Source organism: Gymnoscopelus microlampas (assembly GCF_963454915.1).
Source record: "Gymnoscopelus microlampas genome assembly, chromosome: 2".
Lineage (NCBI taxonomy): Eukaryota > Metazoa > Chordata > Actinopteri > Myctophiformes > Myctophidae > Gymnoscopelus > Gymnoscopelus microlampas.
Genome location: NC_139939.1, coordinates 55,561,663 through 55,578,344, shown reverse-complemented (window position 1 = coordinate 55,578,344; position 16,682 = coordinate 55,561,663). Strand labels below are relative to the sequence as shown.

At 44.3% G+C, this 16,682-nt stretch overlaps 1 protein-coding gene across 1 annotated transcript in view; it reads left to right on the top strand.

Moving 5' to 3' along the window:
* The first annotated feature begins 297 nt into the window (after positions 1-297).
* LOC311060907 (fascin-like) overlaps positions 298-16,682 on the top strand; it is a 20,191-nt gene continuing 3,806 nt past the window's right edge. Inside the window, exons 1-4 of the mRNA XM_084079301.1 lie at positions 298-816; positions 2,741-3,152; positions 7,870-8,026; positions 9,884-10,005. Of these exons, the coding sequence (XP_083935427.1) occupies positions 370-816; positions 2,741-3,152; positions 7,870-8,026; positions 9,884-10,005 (1,138 nt within the window). The 5' untranslated portion in view covers positions 298-369. The remainder of the gene's footprint in view (positions 817-2,740; positions 3,153-7,869; positions 8,027-9,883; positions 10,006-16,682) is intronic.

The following is a 16,682-nucleotide window of genomic DNA, read 5'->3' as shown; positions in this document are numbered from 1 at the left end:
GGAACATTCATCATCACTGCTGACTGCTGCCAACACACAGCCCAGCCCACATAACTCTCTCTCTCTCTCTCTCTCTCTCTCTCTCTCTCTCTCTCTCTCTCTGTTCTCTGTTCTCTCCCTCCCTCCCTCCCTCTCTCTCTATCTATCTCTCTACCCTCTTCTCTCTATATTTCTCTCAATTCAAAGGGATTTCTCTCTCCTACTCTTTGCCCCTCTCTCTGGCTTCTCTCTCTCTCTCTCTCTCTCTCTCTCTCTCTCTCTCTCTCTCTCTCTCTCCTCCCCACCCATCTCCTCAGCCTCTCTTTGCAGGGACATATTTTCTCATCTCTTTTTTCACACATCAGCACCACACACACACAACACAAAAACATGTCTTCTCCCAGCGACTCTTCCTCCAACGGACCGGGCGACCTCCTCCAGATCCCTCTGGGTCTGGTGAACGGCAACGGCCGCTATCTGACCGCCGAGGCGTTCGGCTTCAAGGTCAACGCGTCGGCGTCCAGCCTGAAGAAGAAGCAGCGCTGGACGCTGGAGCAGAGCCTGGAGGACGGCAGCGCCGTGTTCCTGCGCTCGCACCTGGGCCGCTACCTGGCCACGGACAAGGACGGCACCGTGACGGCCGACCAGGAGACGCGCGGACACCCGGACTGTCGCTTCGTCATCGTGACGGACGACGACGACGCGGCGGGCCGCTGGTCGCTGCGCTCGGAGCCGCACGGCCGCTACCTGGGCGGCACGGAGGACCGCATCAGCTGCTGGGCGCAGAGCATCGGCCCCGAGGAGAAGTGGAGCATGCACCTGGCCGTGCACCCGCAGGTATATGTCGTTAAAGTTCACCTAAAAATGACTCATTTTCTATCAAGTACAGCAGTGGTTTTCAACATTTTTCGTGTCAAGGACCCCCAAATTGACACATAATAGCCCACGGACCCCCCATTTGAAAATATATGCCTGGGACTCAACCATTTTGATTTCTTGGGGGTCCCAATCTACAATGTATCATAATCATTAGTGTTCATTTAACTCTGAGAGTGTACAAAACGGACCCTTATGTGTTACAGACACATAAGGGTCAATTTGGTTACTAACTATTAATTTGGCTGGGGACCCCCTGGAACCCCCTCAAGGACCACTGGTGGTCCCCGGACCACTGGTTGAGAACCACTGAATTACAGTACACTTACACACCCTATAAAGCCTTGAATTCATGGATATTTTGTTTTGTTTTTGTCACATTCCTGATGCCAATAATTTGATGACCATGGTGACTGGTCAGTAGACTTGTCCAGTGGTTTTTCATGCCAAGGAGGACCCCTAAATTGATATACATTTGGCCGTGGAACCCCATCTGAAAATGAGCTTGTAGATCTGCTATTTTTGAATAGCCAAAAGTATAAAAGGTTAAAGTGGTTAAAATGATTGTGATGCTATGTTAACACATCTCGCTGGGGACCCCCTGGACCCCTACCCCTCTTTGATTCTCAAGGAGTCTCCTTGATTTCAATCAGTCATTTTCTCTTTTGGTCTTTTCTAGATTTGGGGGATTTCAGCCGTTCTGCGTGGTGACCCGTGTCAAAGGCCCGCATAACCGCCCCGCCCCTCCACTTTAATTGTGTTAAAAAAAATATTGCCTACATTTCTGTATGGCTTTTTAGTGTCCTTGTTCTAGGTATAGCCTGCCCTAAACCTAAAGAGCACAGCCATATAGGGCAGGTAGGCTACAACAAATAACTGAAATAGGACTTTAGCTTCAAAGAAATGACTGACAATGACTGGTACAATAATGAAAATGAATAATGTAGGCTACCATATACTATGGCCAAAACAGGCTATATTTAATCATGTTGCATATAGTTTCAAAAACGAATTAAATGGTGGAAACAGCAGATCTACAAGTTCACTACATGTCACAATGCTTGCAGGTCGGTTATAGTGGGAATCTGCTATTTCCACTGTTTTTGAAAATGTATGAACCTTTCTCATTCATAATTCATGATGGAGCTGATTCTGCCGATTCTGCCAAAAATAATTATTCTCAAATAATAATAGTGTAGCAGTATGGCTCAGAGCCTCTGCCTGATGACCAACAATCTAATATCTCCCCCGGCTAGAAGGAGGAATTCTCCTTTAGGCTAGTGGATAAGATGATGGGTTTCCTCACGGTTCAGGTTCAAATCCCGGGCATTACAATCGCAGTCAGGCGATTATGTAATAATCGCGCCAGGCCTATATATACCAGTGGTGTATAGTAACTACAGTAAGTACATTTACTCAAGTACTGTACTTAAGTACACTTTTTTGGGTATTTTCACTTTAGTGGAGTATCTCCAATTGTCTGTACTTTTACTTCTACTCCACTACATCTCAGAGGCAAATATGGTACTTTTACTCCACTATAAATACATAAATATATAAAACTTTAGTTACTAGTTACTTTTTAGATTTAGATTCTTATCACTAAACATACATTAACCACTCTCTATAGCTCTCTATATATTTTGGCACGCATTGTGAGCTTGTAGATCTGCTATTTTCAAAAGATTTTTATACGTTTGAAAACTTGAAATGGGACATTCTGCATACTGAGTACTTTAACATTTGGTACTTTAAGTATATTCTGATGGCAATACTTGTGTACTTTTACTCAGGTAACATTTTGAACACAGGCCTTTTACTTACTTACGTAACAGAGTATTTATCTAAGTACTTCTTCCACCACTGCATGCTTCTATACCCTCAGGTCAACCTCTACAGCCTGGCACGCAAGCGCTTCGCCCACCTGAGCACTCAGGGCGACCGCCAGGAGGTGTCCGCGGACCGGGACGTCCCGTGGGGGGTGGACTCCCTGATCACGCTGGTGTACCGCGACGAGCGCTACCACCTGGAGACCTGCGACAACCGATTCCTGCGCAACGACGGCGCCCTGGCGGCCGAGCCCGACCGCGACACGGGCTACCTGCTGGAGTTCCGCTCGGGCAAGGTGCAGTTCCGCGACTGCAACGGGCGCTACCTGGCGCCCTCGGGCCCCAGCGGCACCATCAAGTCCGGGAAGATCACCCGCGTGGGCAAGGACGAGCTGTTCGGCCTGGAGCGCAGCCACGCCCAGGTGGTAATGACCTCCAGCAACGAGAGGAACGTCTCCACCAGGCAAGGTAAAAAGCGGTGGTTTTTCAACCCTTTTTCATATCAAGGTCCATTATTTATTCGGTGTTTGAGCCACGGAACCACCGTTTGATGAGATTTAGCCTCTCAGACCCAAGACTTAGAATATTTTGCTATCGTTGGGTATAATTTTGTCCACAATTCCATCCATGCTGTATTGATGTTGGTACCATAGGAGATAACAAGCAAACGTTGAATAACAATTCTTTAACTAGGTAATGCAGATGTTTAACAGTAATTTAACACTTGAGAGCGTAACATTTATGCTCTCAAGAGTTAAAGGAGAATTTCACCCCTGGAAGAACTTACAGTCACTCAATATTAATAATATTTGTAGTAGATAACAGTAGCAAAATTTGAAATTTGCACCCTATGGCCAGAAAAATATAGAAGTCTGTGTGTTTGACTGGGGTTTGACTGGACTGCTGCATTACTACAATGACCATAATGCTTTTGGGCACTGCCCTTCCTTGTGGGCTGGGGAGGCTGCGTGGGGGTATGGTCTACATTGTAGTCAGGAAATAAGGTGAGATAAAGACACTATGAGTCAAATGACTCATAGATGTTGATTGTACGACCTACGGTTCAAGAGTTATGGGCCAAAACGTGTGAAGTGGTCTGTTGTAAGCGCCACCATGAGATTTGAAAAAAAAAAATGGGATTGAGGTTTCTTCCTTGGCTTAGTAGTGGGAATGTGTGTGCTTTCCCAGCAATCGGGCGCTGCATTCATGATGTGTGGCATTTTGTGCAGAGCGGCCACCCCCACAAGCTCTGGAAGACAATCGTAGCCAATCAGAATGGAATGTGAGAAATGTGACAGATTCGTCTTGATCACATGACTACAGAGACCGATTTGCGTAAAATGTATGAATGAATGCATGAATGCTTACTGCAGGTTAGCTGCAGGACGTTGATGCAAAGGAATGGGGGAAGGAACATGAAGTGAACATATGTTACACTTATACGCCAGATTTATGCTCCGTACAGCGGTGCGCCGGTGTTCAAAAGAACAGATCTACAAGCTTTTGGGCTGTAGGATACATACAGGCCTACACTCCTTTCCCATGAAGTCACCGTGTCATGTCTCACTGGGCACTCACACAGCTGTTGAATGAGTATGCAGGGCAACTGTGTGTGTGTGTGTGTGTGTGTGTGTGTGTGTGTGTGTGTGTGTGTGTGTGTGTGTGTGTGTGTGTGTGTGTGTGTGTGTGTGTGTGTGTGTGTGTGTGTGTGTGTGTGTGTGTGTGTGTGTGTGTGTGTGTGTGCCTGTCCGTGCATGCGTATCAACAGATTAGACCCCCGCGGTTTCTCATTTCTCCTCCACAGATTGATGACTTGTCTTTCCCTTCCCCTTCTCTCTCTCTCTCTCTCTGTGTGTGTGTGTGTGTGTGTGTGTGTGTGTGTGTGTGTGTGTGTGTGTGTGTGTGTGTGTGTGTGTGTGTGTGTGTGTGTGTGTGTGTGTGTGTGTGTGTGTGTGTGTGTGTGTCTGTCTGCACCATGTGTTTTTCATTATCCTGCTGCTTGGCTCTCCTCCTCTCTTTTCTAGCCCCCCCCCCACCCTTGCAGATCAAACCCGCCTCTCTCTCTCTTTCTCTCTCTCTCTCTCTCTCTCTCTCTCTCTCTCTCTCTCTCTCTCTCTCTCTCTCTCTCTCTCTCCTTTTCCTTCTTTCATCATCCCCTCTCTTTCCTGCAGTAATTCTATCCACATTTTGTGGCCAGGGTTGAAGTGGAAGGACCTCAGCTTCACTAGTATTATTCACCAGTATACTCATCTCATCTGGCTGCTCCAACATAGAGAGATGTAACAGTACAGTACTATTAGGGAGAGACCAGCGACATCCTCCCATAATGGAGACGTGTGGTTTTTAGGTTATATACACACCATGACCCTGTCTGTCTGTCTGCTCTCTAATCTCTATGTGTCTGACAGTTCACTACTGTAGTTTAGAGCAGACAGTCAATATCCATTATACCTAATGCATGTGTATTTGTCTTTGTCTGTGTTTGTGCTTGCCTGTGTTTGTGTCTCCTCGTGTTTGTCGCTCTGTGCGTGCGTGCGTGCGTGCGTGCGTGCGTGCGTGTGTGTGTGCGTGTGTACGTGCATGCGTGCGTGCGTGCGAAAGAGAGAGAGAGTTTATGATCATTACAGGGAAAATGGGTTGTGGGATCAACTTCCTCAGACTGTGTGTTTTTGCATGTATTGGCCACTATAAATAATAATAAGAGAATATTACCTGATAATATTGATACAAGGATCAGGGGCCAGGGTGCAGCCATTCACTGACAAGTTAAAGCAATGGTTCCCAAACTGGGGGTCTATAAAAATGGTGAAACATTGGCCAAATGATCAAATATTACCTCGCACCACGAGGCGTTGTGAGCTTGTAGTTCGGCTATTTTCACAATATTTATCTGTGGAACCGAGTCAAACTAAATGTAATGCCTCAACTCTTACAATTCCAAGTGCTTGTCAGGGTGGGGGGGTCCCCAGTTCAATGATTATTTTGGGGGGTCACGACCTGAAAGGTTTGGGAACCCTTGAGTTAAAGGACTGTGGTCTGGCATCATGTTTAGCTCATTGACTATGTCTCACTGACCCACCATTTTTCAAAGCATTCTGTGGTTTGTTTGATCTTTTGAGGGAGCCACTGGATTCCATTTCATTTCAGTATGGTATGAACATTAGTAACTTGCAGAGTCTTGAAACTTGCTTGAGTGTATCGTTGCTGTCCGGCAGAAACCAGCTACATTTTTCTGCTTTTGCATTTTTTTTCCATAAATCAGTGCTATTGAACACCCTTTACGTCTGTGTGTTGACTAAAACAATATTGAACCAATGAAAAGTATTAAAAAGCGCTTCTGACAAAACCAGCTAACTCCATTCGATCCTCAAACTTACTACTAAACCAGCTAACTCCACCAAAGGGGGGTGGAGTTAGCTGGTTTTGCTGACTCCAGGCTCCACCCCCTTTTGACCGCCAACCTCATTGTGAGCTTTGAGGTCCATTCAGCTGTTCTTATCAACGATGAACAAAACCTCCTAACTCCACTTTTTGTTTTGTTTTTGTCATTTCCTGAAAAATGAACATTTTGGAGTTAAATGGTTTCTGCCGGAAACCATAGATTATGTAATCAAGACCCAGATTGCAGTGGCCGAAATGTTTGTCATTTATTAAACTCACTGGTACACTGGAGTGGGCAAATGTGACACCCGAGATTCGAACCATGTGTCCCCGCGTGGGGCTATAGGGTTAATGCCAAACATCTACCTGGTATCTGTCCTACTAAAAACAACAATACATGTTTAACGCAGTGGTGCTGACAGATTCTGCTGTTAGCAGAATCGAATGTCTTGAGAGATTACCCTAAATGTAAGCCTGGTGTTGGGAATCACACCTACTGTTTGATAAGGTCAATAAAGTTATTTGAAGCAGACGGCACACTGGATTGGACACTAGATGTGCTGCCATCTTTATTGTAGTTCAGACATAGTTGCAATTAACATAATTGTTGCAATTAACAGAAAAACAGTCTGCAGTATATTTATGCACAATAGGCAGAGGCTGTGAATAGACAGTGGTCCTAATATATAATCATTCAGTACTTTGCTAACTGATGTGCAGTCTTCTGAATCAGTTTGTATCCCTGACGCTCCCTGTTCTACATGTAGGTGTGGAAGTAGAACCAGTGCTAACACAGGACTGTATATATAGACATTTATTTGGGCCAAAGACTCAAAAGAGGGCATGCCGGTGTCTACATTTATTTTCAGAAAGCCACAGGACGGTTCAATTGGGGTGCTTTGTTCACGTAGGTAGGCTATGAAAAGGATGGTAACCCAATATCCTGCTAATAGAGATATATATACAATATACCAAAACAAAATGGATGACAGATTTGTGAATGCAGTGCATTCACACACAAAAAAAAGTTGTAGCTTTGTCACTGGTTGCCTTCGCCCATACAATTGATTGATTGAATACTTTAACAGTTTACAAAAAGTACAGAGGTACAGTTATACAAATCCCACATTTTGGTGGCATAACAGTAGAATGAGTTCATCCCCATGTTTGTGCCGAATCTGGGGGGAATGAGATCACTGGAGCTCCCTCTGGTGTTGAGCCTGTGGGCGTCAGTCAATCATTTTAAGTAGTTTGACAGGTACATGTGGCACTGGTCCCTTGAGTATCTGGAAAACCAGGCCCATAGCAAGTTGCTGTACTCTGTCCTCTACCTCAGTGGTTCTCAAACCTTTTCATGTCAAGGAACCCCATCTCAAAATATTTTGTTCCAGGGACCCCCCAGAAGTAAAGATTTGAGTTACAAATGTTCGCTTTAAAAATGTATTTATATTCAAAGATTTTCACAAATGTTCATGATTTTTCAAAAAATAGCAGATCTACAAGCTCATAGCGCGGCACTCGGTGCGCTTGTAGATCTGCTATTTTTGAATAGCCAAAGTATAAAAGTTTAGAGTGGTTAAAATTATTGTGATGGTGCTATAATAACACATTTTGCTGGGGACCCCCTGGAACCCCCCCAAGGACCCCTGGGGGTCCCCGGACCCCACTTTGAGAACCAATGCTCTACCTTATATCTACAATACAATGTATCCATGGACGATTGGTATAGGCGGAGATATCAGATCATGCTGGCTATGTTGAGACTGCTTCTGATAGGCCCACACTATACCTCATGCATTTGCAGGGATGGATCTGTCGGCCAATCAGGACGAGGAGGGGGACCAGGAGGTCTTCCAGTTGGAGATGAGTCGTGCGGACAGGAAGTGTGCCTTCCGGACCGCCGCCGGGAAATACTGGACCCTGACGCCCACCGGAGGATTGCAGTGTACCGCCTCCTCCAAGTAAACACACACACACAGTCACACACACACACACACACACACACACACACACACACAGTCACGCACACGCACACGCACACACACACACACACACACACACACACACACACACACACACACACACACACACACACACACACACACACACACACACACACACAAACTCTTGAAATATATTATTTGTGTCCACGTAAACAGAAGTACAATACCTTGTATAAAGGACATAAACACTGCCAGTGCACTCAGACAATAGGAAAACAGCCAGTTACAAAGTGCCGATTGAGGCTATGTGCGTGACATCATCGTACCCGGAAGTCATGCGAGAACGCCTACTGAGTGGCAAAAAAACACTTTCTGGCCTTGACAGCCCATACATCCAAACAAAAAAGTCCTATCTCTATTAAACAGCGTTAAACTCACCAACATATGGCAGCTGTACTGAAAGCTTGAATTATCCTCTTTCTATCTGCAAAGTTATTGTTTCATAAAAATCCACCGTTGACATTACTACTTTCTGTCAATACATTCTGTGCAGGGGGGGGGGGGGGTCACGGTGGAAAAAATGTGCATACTCTCTATAAGGCAGAACATTGTTCTGCCTTATAGAGAGTGGTGTTTACACTCTTAAAGGTGAGCAAATTGAACTGGTCTCATCTTATATAAATACTTGGGCATTTGGATAGATACTAAGCTCTCTTTTAAGATTCATGTGGAGAACCTAACGAAAAAACTAAGAGGGCAAATTGGTTTCCTCTACAGAAACAGATCCTGTTTTTCTCTTTCCAGCAGAAAAACTGTTATTCAATCTGTCATAATGTCTATGTTTGACTATGGTGATGTGCTATACATGCATGCTTCAATCTCTACACTTAAGCCTCTTGAAGCAGTCTACCACAGTGCCCTACGTTTTATCACTGGTGATGACTATCACACCCATCACTGTATTTTATATGATAAAGTGGGTTGGTCATCTCTCGCAGTATGCAGAGAACAACATTGTATTCTTTTTATTTATAAGGCCTTATGTGGCAAGCTTCCTCTATACCTATCTTGACTCTTAGAACCAAAGGTTTCTGGACACTCAACACGTTCACAAAACCACATTAGATATACCAGTCCACGTAAGAAAAGTGAACAAGGAAAGACTGCCTTTGTGTATTATGCTCCACACAAATGGAACAAACTTCAGGACTCTCTGAAACTGGAGCGATTGGTCTCAATAGAGACATTTAGGATACTTCTCGAGGACACATTGCATAGTAACTGCACCTGTTTCATGTAACACTGTTTATTTGCATCTGTGATGATTGTAATATGTTTCAAATGTTTGTTATTGTTTTTCATTCTGTATGTATTTTTTATGCTGTTATCAGGGCGTCCCTGAAAAAGAGAGCTTGCTCTCAGTGGGCTCCCCTGAATAAATAAAGGAAAGAAAGAAAGAAAGAACATACAATACAGTTGACATACTAGTCAGACACAGCAGACATCAATCATGGATAAAGGAAACAACGCCTCCTGTCCAAATTGAGCGGCTTCCTATAACAGCTGATACTGAGCACGTGAGCAGTACCTGGCTAACTGCTTGGCCCTCCTTTTGGAGAGGCCGGCCATTTGAAGACACACGCGCACGCACACACACGCACGCACACACACACACACACACACACACACACACACACACACACACACACACACACACACACACACACACACACACACACACACACACACACACACACAAACACAAACACAAACACACACACCATGCATCATGTGTTAAATATTATGCAAATTAAGTTGGCACATGTTCATGCTTCTCAAAGGCCGCTCGTTGTGTTTATGTGTACATCGCCTCAGATCTGCCAATAGTTACTTTGAGCTGGAGTGGCATGAGGGGCACGTGTGTGTGCGTGCTGCCAACGGGAAGTACGTGACCGCCAAGAGGAACGGACAGCTGACCGCCAGTGTGGAGAATGCGGGTGAGTTGTCAGCAATTTTTTGCACAATTTTCCCTTTACGACTTCAACATCCACCACCCAGCAGTGTAATATGGTTGTATTTCTATTTGTCTGCAGGCCTTTAGTGTGACCCCCCCAAGCTAAATTATTTTGAATCCATCATACCATACAGTGTTCTTGTGTTAGGGGAATTGACAGTAAAGACCTTAAGGCCCCATGTCCACCAAGATGTTTTTTTCCTGAGCGCAGCGCATGTTTTTAATATAACGGAAGCACCGTCTTTTTTGGACACTCCAGCAGGTTGGCATTGCGTTGGGCACATCTACCTTGTCTGACGAAAGCTAAAACATGTTCAACTCGGGCACCTGGAAGCGCTGCCAGGCGAGCGCCTTAGCGTTTTCAGCCGAGAAAAAAAGCCCAGTGGACACGGGGCCTCTCTACCTCCCTCCCCGGTGAGGCCAACAGCTGTTTAGCTCACTCCCAGCCAGCCGGAGCTAGCCTGGTTCCAGATGAATCTGCCATTGCAAAAAAAATATTGCCCTTGGCAGATTAGGTCTGGCCCCTCTCAAAATAGAGATTGGATTTCTCTCCCTCCGAAGTTGTGAGGGACCAATCAGAGCCCAGTATGCAAATATTGGGCGGGTTTATTCCAGACTAATATCTACGCAGTGATATTAGTCTGGCCATGCTAGGTTAAGCCGGAGCTAGCCTCACGTGAGGAAGGCTAGCCCACTTGGAGGCTGACGTGTGCAGAACCTTCAAGCAGGTGAACATCCGTATTAAGGCTGCAATAAGGCCCTGATGTCATTCTGGGGGCCACATCCCCCCAGAGCATGTGCGGCGGGGCGGGGGCCAGCGGGAGTCAGTGTTTTGCTGATATTTTTACAACCTCTCCCTCTCCCAGGCTGTTGTGCCCGTGGGCTTGAAGATGTCCACCGTTGTGCTTGTCCCCAAGCACTCCAAGGTAACATGTCTGAACGACTGGAGACCTTGTCGCCACTCATCTCAATTGTCAGTAAATGCTTTGAGAGGTTGGTGAGGCGGGGGCTACGTTTGTTCCATACTGCCTGCTGCCATGCTGGCTTGCCTGCTTGCTATGGCTCTACGCACTGCCCTTTTCCCCCACATGGAAGGGAGTAACTTGAGATTCAAAACAATAGTTCCTACCCCATGTTCCACGCGAAGCTGAGGGTTCTGGGCCGCGACCTGCCTTTCTACCCTTTGTCTCAGTGGGGGTGGGGGGGGGCGGGGACTCCGGGGAGAGCCTGGCGAGTTGGGACAAACGAGTTGAGGCAAACGCTCTCCCCACAACATGATTTAGGATTCTGTGCCTGTCGGTACCTAACTCGGACGGGGCTGAGTATAGGAGCAAGCGAACTTCGCAACGTTTGGCACGGCAACTTGCGCGCTTTAGCGTGCTCGGTGGTGCCCTACACGGCTCAAGTTCGCTTGAGACTGCGCCCCTCCGCCGTTATTGGAAAAAGTAGTGGCGAACCCTGGAGGTGTGGGTTGCAAGCCACTGAGGCCAGTGCTGAGATTGGGTATTCGGGCTGTATTAGAATAGGCTCTATGCACAGCAGCCATTTTGGAGAAAAATTGGGCCTCTTCTGACTTCCTTCACAGGTGTTACCAATGATACTAATGAAGGCTCTGTTCCATTCTGGTCAAACAGAGTCAGGGTGCTGATATTGTGCATGTTGGCTCACTAGAAATACTAGTGGGTCTCAAAGTGTGGTCCAGGGACCCTCATGGTTCCTTGAGAGGGTGTAACAAATGGAACCAAATGGACCCTCCCGGGTCCATTTGGTTCCATTTGTACACTCTCAGAGTTATGGGGGTCCTTGAAATTAAAAAGTTTGAGAACCACTGTGCTACACTAAATGGAACAGAGCCTTCATTAGTGTCATTGGTAACACCTGTGAAGGAAGCAAGGAAGGGGCCCAATTTCTGTCCAATATGGCTGCTGTGCATAGAGCCTATTTGACAACGGCCACCGTTCCCAACTCTTCTAATGTAGAGCGAAAGAAGGGGCCTACTACTGGGTGAGGCTACTGAGACCCGCGGTAGAAAGGCTGCTCGCGCTGGGCCTGTTGCACCGGACCATGTGCAGCTGGATACTGGACTTCCTGTCGGGGGCTGACGTTGTCGCCAGGTGATGAGAATGAGCAGTCAATTAAGTGTTGATTTTGACAGCAAATTTTAATTCAGTTTTAGTCATAGTCTTTTGAATCAAATTCCATTTAGTTTTAGTCATATTTTAGTCAACTGAAATGTTTTACTGTTAGTCTAGTTTTAGTCGACTAAAATATCTAAGATTATAGTCGACTAAATCTACAGTTGATTTAGTCGACTGAAATGTATTTTGGCGGTGCCTTGATGGCGTCGTAATGGCTGATTTTACACTTGGTTGCATGCTGAAAATAGCCGATCTACAAGCTCACAGCGCGACGCGTTGTGAGCTTGTAGATCTGCTATTTTCAAAGCGCAACACCCGAGCGCAACCAAAATGACTTGTCTTTTAGTTCTACTGAATCTCTTCTCCACTAGTCCCTCACTAACATTTTAGTCTAGTTTTTATTTGTTGACGAAATTGTCAATATATTTAGTCTTAGTTTTAGTCATCATAGCTTAGTTTTCGTCAGTGAAAAAAGGTAGTCGACGAACATTTTGTCATAATTTTAGTCGACGATATCAACACTGCAGTCAATCACTTCAGAACCACTGACTAGGGGTGTCAAAATATATCGTCCCACAATGTATCGCAATATTAAAACGTGACGAAATGTATATCGTACTGTATGGTGTGTGATATGAAATGTAAACTAAGCTTCCATCATGGTCAAGGCAAGGCAATTATGTTTCTGCACTGTCAAATAGGTCTACATCTAAAACTAAGATAGCATCAAAGTGACCCTTTCTGGTATTATCGATTTTTAGTTTGAGCTGTTAGAAATATCTAGGCTACACTTGGTTGGTAAAGTGCTTAAAGTGCTTTATAAATAAAGCTCTTTAAAACTGAAGATAATGAAGCCAATGTTGATGATATAGGCTACTTGAATTTTTTAAATAATAATAACCCATTAAGACCTGAAGCCAATTCTATATGTCTCCTAAATCTCAACAGCATTCTAAAAAACATATGTTTCTATATCAGTGGTGCTCAATCTTTTTCATGTCAAGGACCCCCAAAATTATATGTATTTGGCCGCGGACCCCATCAAAATATTTTGTTCCAGGAACCCTCAGAAACAAAGATTTGAGTTAAAAATGTTTGCTTTAAAAATATATATTTTTCAAAGATTTGCACACATTTTCACGATTTTTCAAAAATAGCAGATCTACAAGCTCGTAGCGCGGCACTCTGTGCCGCGCTACGAGCTTGTATATCTACTATTTTTGAATAGCCCAAAGTGTAAAATAATGCTTTTTAGCTCAAATCTAAAAATGACACAGTTCCAGGTCTTAATGGGATAATATTGATAATAATAATAATATTGATAATAATATTGTATCTCTTCTACTCTCTGTGCACACACGACTTCATGGCTGTGTGCAGCTCCAACGCTGATGACAGGACGGCGATCGGTGTTGCCAAGTCTGCTTACTATAAGCGTCTTTGGGCTTTTTTTTCCCTGTAAAGTTGCTCGTAAATGTAGGAAGTTGTGGGTTGCGGTTGTTTTTGGGCTTGTTTTTTTATAAGCTTACATCTGATTGGCGAATCGTCAGTGTGGTTTAATTCCCGAGAGAGCCGGCTGCTGCAGTGTGCGCTGCAGTTCTCTGCTCCTAGATCAGCCTAAGTCATGGTTACACAGCACTTTATGCCTTTCTCTCCTCCTGATCAGCCCTGAGAACGTACGGGTCGTCTTGTTTCGCTCGGGTATTCCAACCCAGGCCCAACTGACGATAATAAAACAAAGTGGTGGAATAACTTGGTAACACACTGCAGGGAGGTTGACTACCTTCATTTGCCATCATGAACCAAACCCTAACAGTAACAAAACAAAAGCGGATGATGTACTGTAGGCTACTGCGTATTAAAGGAGAATTTTGGACTAAGTTTTTCTTACCTTTTCTATGATGTTATGATATCTTAGGATGAATGGTACAGTAGAACATTTTCATGACTCCATCCTGGGTTCGCCACAGCTTAAAACGTGCGCGGATAGGCCTTGCGTTAGATCACATTATTTTAATAGCTTTTTTCTTTTTTTTGTAAAAAAAAAAAAAAAAAAAGAAGTCTCGCTAGACGAGATTGAAATCTCAAGATTTCAATCTCGTCTAGCGAGACTTCTTTTTTTTTTTTTTTTTTTACTATGAACGTCAGATCTCACAAAAAGAAAAGCTATTACAATATGTGATCTAACGCAAGGCCTATCCGCGCACGTTTTAAGCTGTGGCGGACCCGGGATGGAGTTATGATTTTTTTCTACTGTACCATTCATCCTAAGATATCATAACATCATAGAAAAGGTAAGAACAACTTAGTCCAAAATTCTCCTTTAAGGTTGAACGAGATTTGATTGATTTATGTATTGATTTATTGATTTATTGATTTATTGAATACTCTGTCCTCTACCCTGAGCCATCCCACCCTAGCATAATGAGCAGGGGTTAGGTGAGTCCTAGGTGTGAGGTCTAGTAGTAGTCCGATTTGTTTGTTTTGAGAGGTCTTTGCCTTTGAGGTGCTATAGAGTACCATGAGGTGCATGCATAGTCAAACTTGACATTGGATTGAGTTCTCCAGCTAGTGTCCTCACGAGGAGATCCTGCCCAAAAATCGTATTCTCTGGTTGACTTTCTTGATTACTTTTGTTTTGCCATTATCTCACCGGAAAGATTGTTATCTAAAATACAAAACCCAGATACGTAATCTCTTCTTTCCTTGTGATAACAAGGACCCAGACATACTCAGACTATAGTTTGTTTATGTAGTCTAGTATGACGGAGTCACGTACCAAGCAGATCATTCATCCATCGTCCTGACTTTATTCTGTTGTTTTTGGCAAGTGACACCTCTGCGTGAGTAGAGAGTAGACATGCTTTAGGACAGTGGTTCTCAAAGTGGGGTCCGGGGACCCCCAGGGGTCCTTGAGGGAGTTCCAGGGGGTCCCCAGCTAAATGATAGATAGTTAGGAACCAAATGGACCGTTATGGGTCTGTAACTCTGAGAGCATACAAATGTACACTCTCATTTGTACGCTCTCAGTTAACTTAACATTGATTTTACAACATAAATTGGGGTCACAGCGATAGAAATGCCATTAAATGGGGGTCCGTAGCCTAATGCATGTCAAACTGGGGGTCCTTGAAATCAAAATGGTTGAAAATCACTGCTATATCCATAAAAAAAATCTTCTCTTATGGGGGTCCTTGGCATGTCTTTTCAAATGGGGGTCCATGGGCTAACAAGTGTCAATGTGGGGGTCCTAATTGACATGAAGAAGTTTGAGAACCACTGCTTTAGGAAACTATAAACTCAGGAACTGCGCATTGAATCTGTGATAAAGTGGAAAGATGTGCCGCGCTAACGTATAGCGAGATGTAATGGCCGATCAAAGGTAGGGTGATTTTCTTTGGTTAAAATAAGTGTTAAATAGCTCTATATTCTGATAGTACTCATTGGTATAGAGTGTTTGTTCAGTAACAGGAACAGAACATGCATTTTCATGTCAGGATACCGATTTTATCCAATCAGGATAGAGAACTCAGTCAGGATACAGATTATTAAACAAGTGAAATTGGAAGTGATGAGCAGACAAAATTGCAAATGGAACACTAGAAAAAGGAAGCTGATAAATGGGTACTCTCTTCTGATTGGCTGAAATGTTGTCACCTACCTGAAAATATATGTTCTGTTTATCAAAGAGCCGGAGAGACAGGGAGACTCATGTGACTGAACAAACACAATGATTACTATCAGAATATATTGCTTTAACAATAACCTTTTTGTTTTAACCAAAAAAATATCGCTTACTCTACCTTTGATTTATTTAATCATTTGGCCGGTCACGGTGGCCAACCAAAAACATTGCCTAAACATTGCCTATGGCGGATATATGCTCGGGATTGGGACATTCTATAGCACCACCAACCAAGCACTTAACCAAGGCTAAGTGGATGGTCATAGAGACTCTTCCCACCCCACGGCCACAATCTGGTCATGCTGCTACCGCCAGGCAGGCGACACCACAGGACTAAATGGTGAACCAAGAACAGGCTAAGGGACAGTGTCCAGTGTTGCCATGTCCGCTTATTATAAGCGACTTTGGGCTTGTTATTCTATAAAGTTTCTTGTAAATATTGGTTGTGTTTTTTTGGGCTTGTTTCTTAAGTGTAGTTGCTTATTTGGGCTTGTTTATATGTCCTATGTTCATGTCAAGGACCGCCAAAATTATTACCCATTTGTCCAAGGACCCTTATCTGAAAAGATTTTGTGCCAGGGACCCCCCATACAAGATGTGTGTATTTAAAATGTTTCCGAAAAATTACAAATTTGTCAATCTTTTTCTAGATTTCTAGAAGATCTATACGCTCACAACACGCATCGCGACGCGCTGTGAGCTTGTACAGCGGCTATTTCCAAATAGTTGTCTGTGTGTGCTCATATGGGGCCCCGTAGAGTGGCTTCATTAGGGCTTGTTTTCATAGACCTGGTTACTTGTTTCTCTCGAGAAATCTGGTAACACTGACAGTTTCCG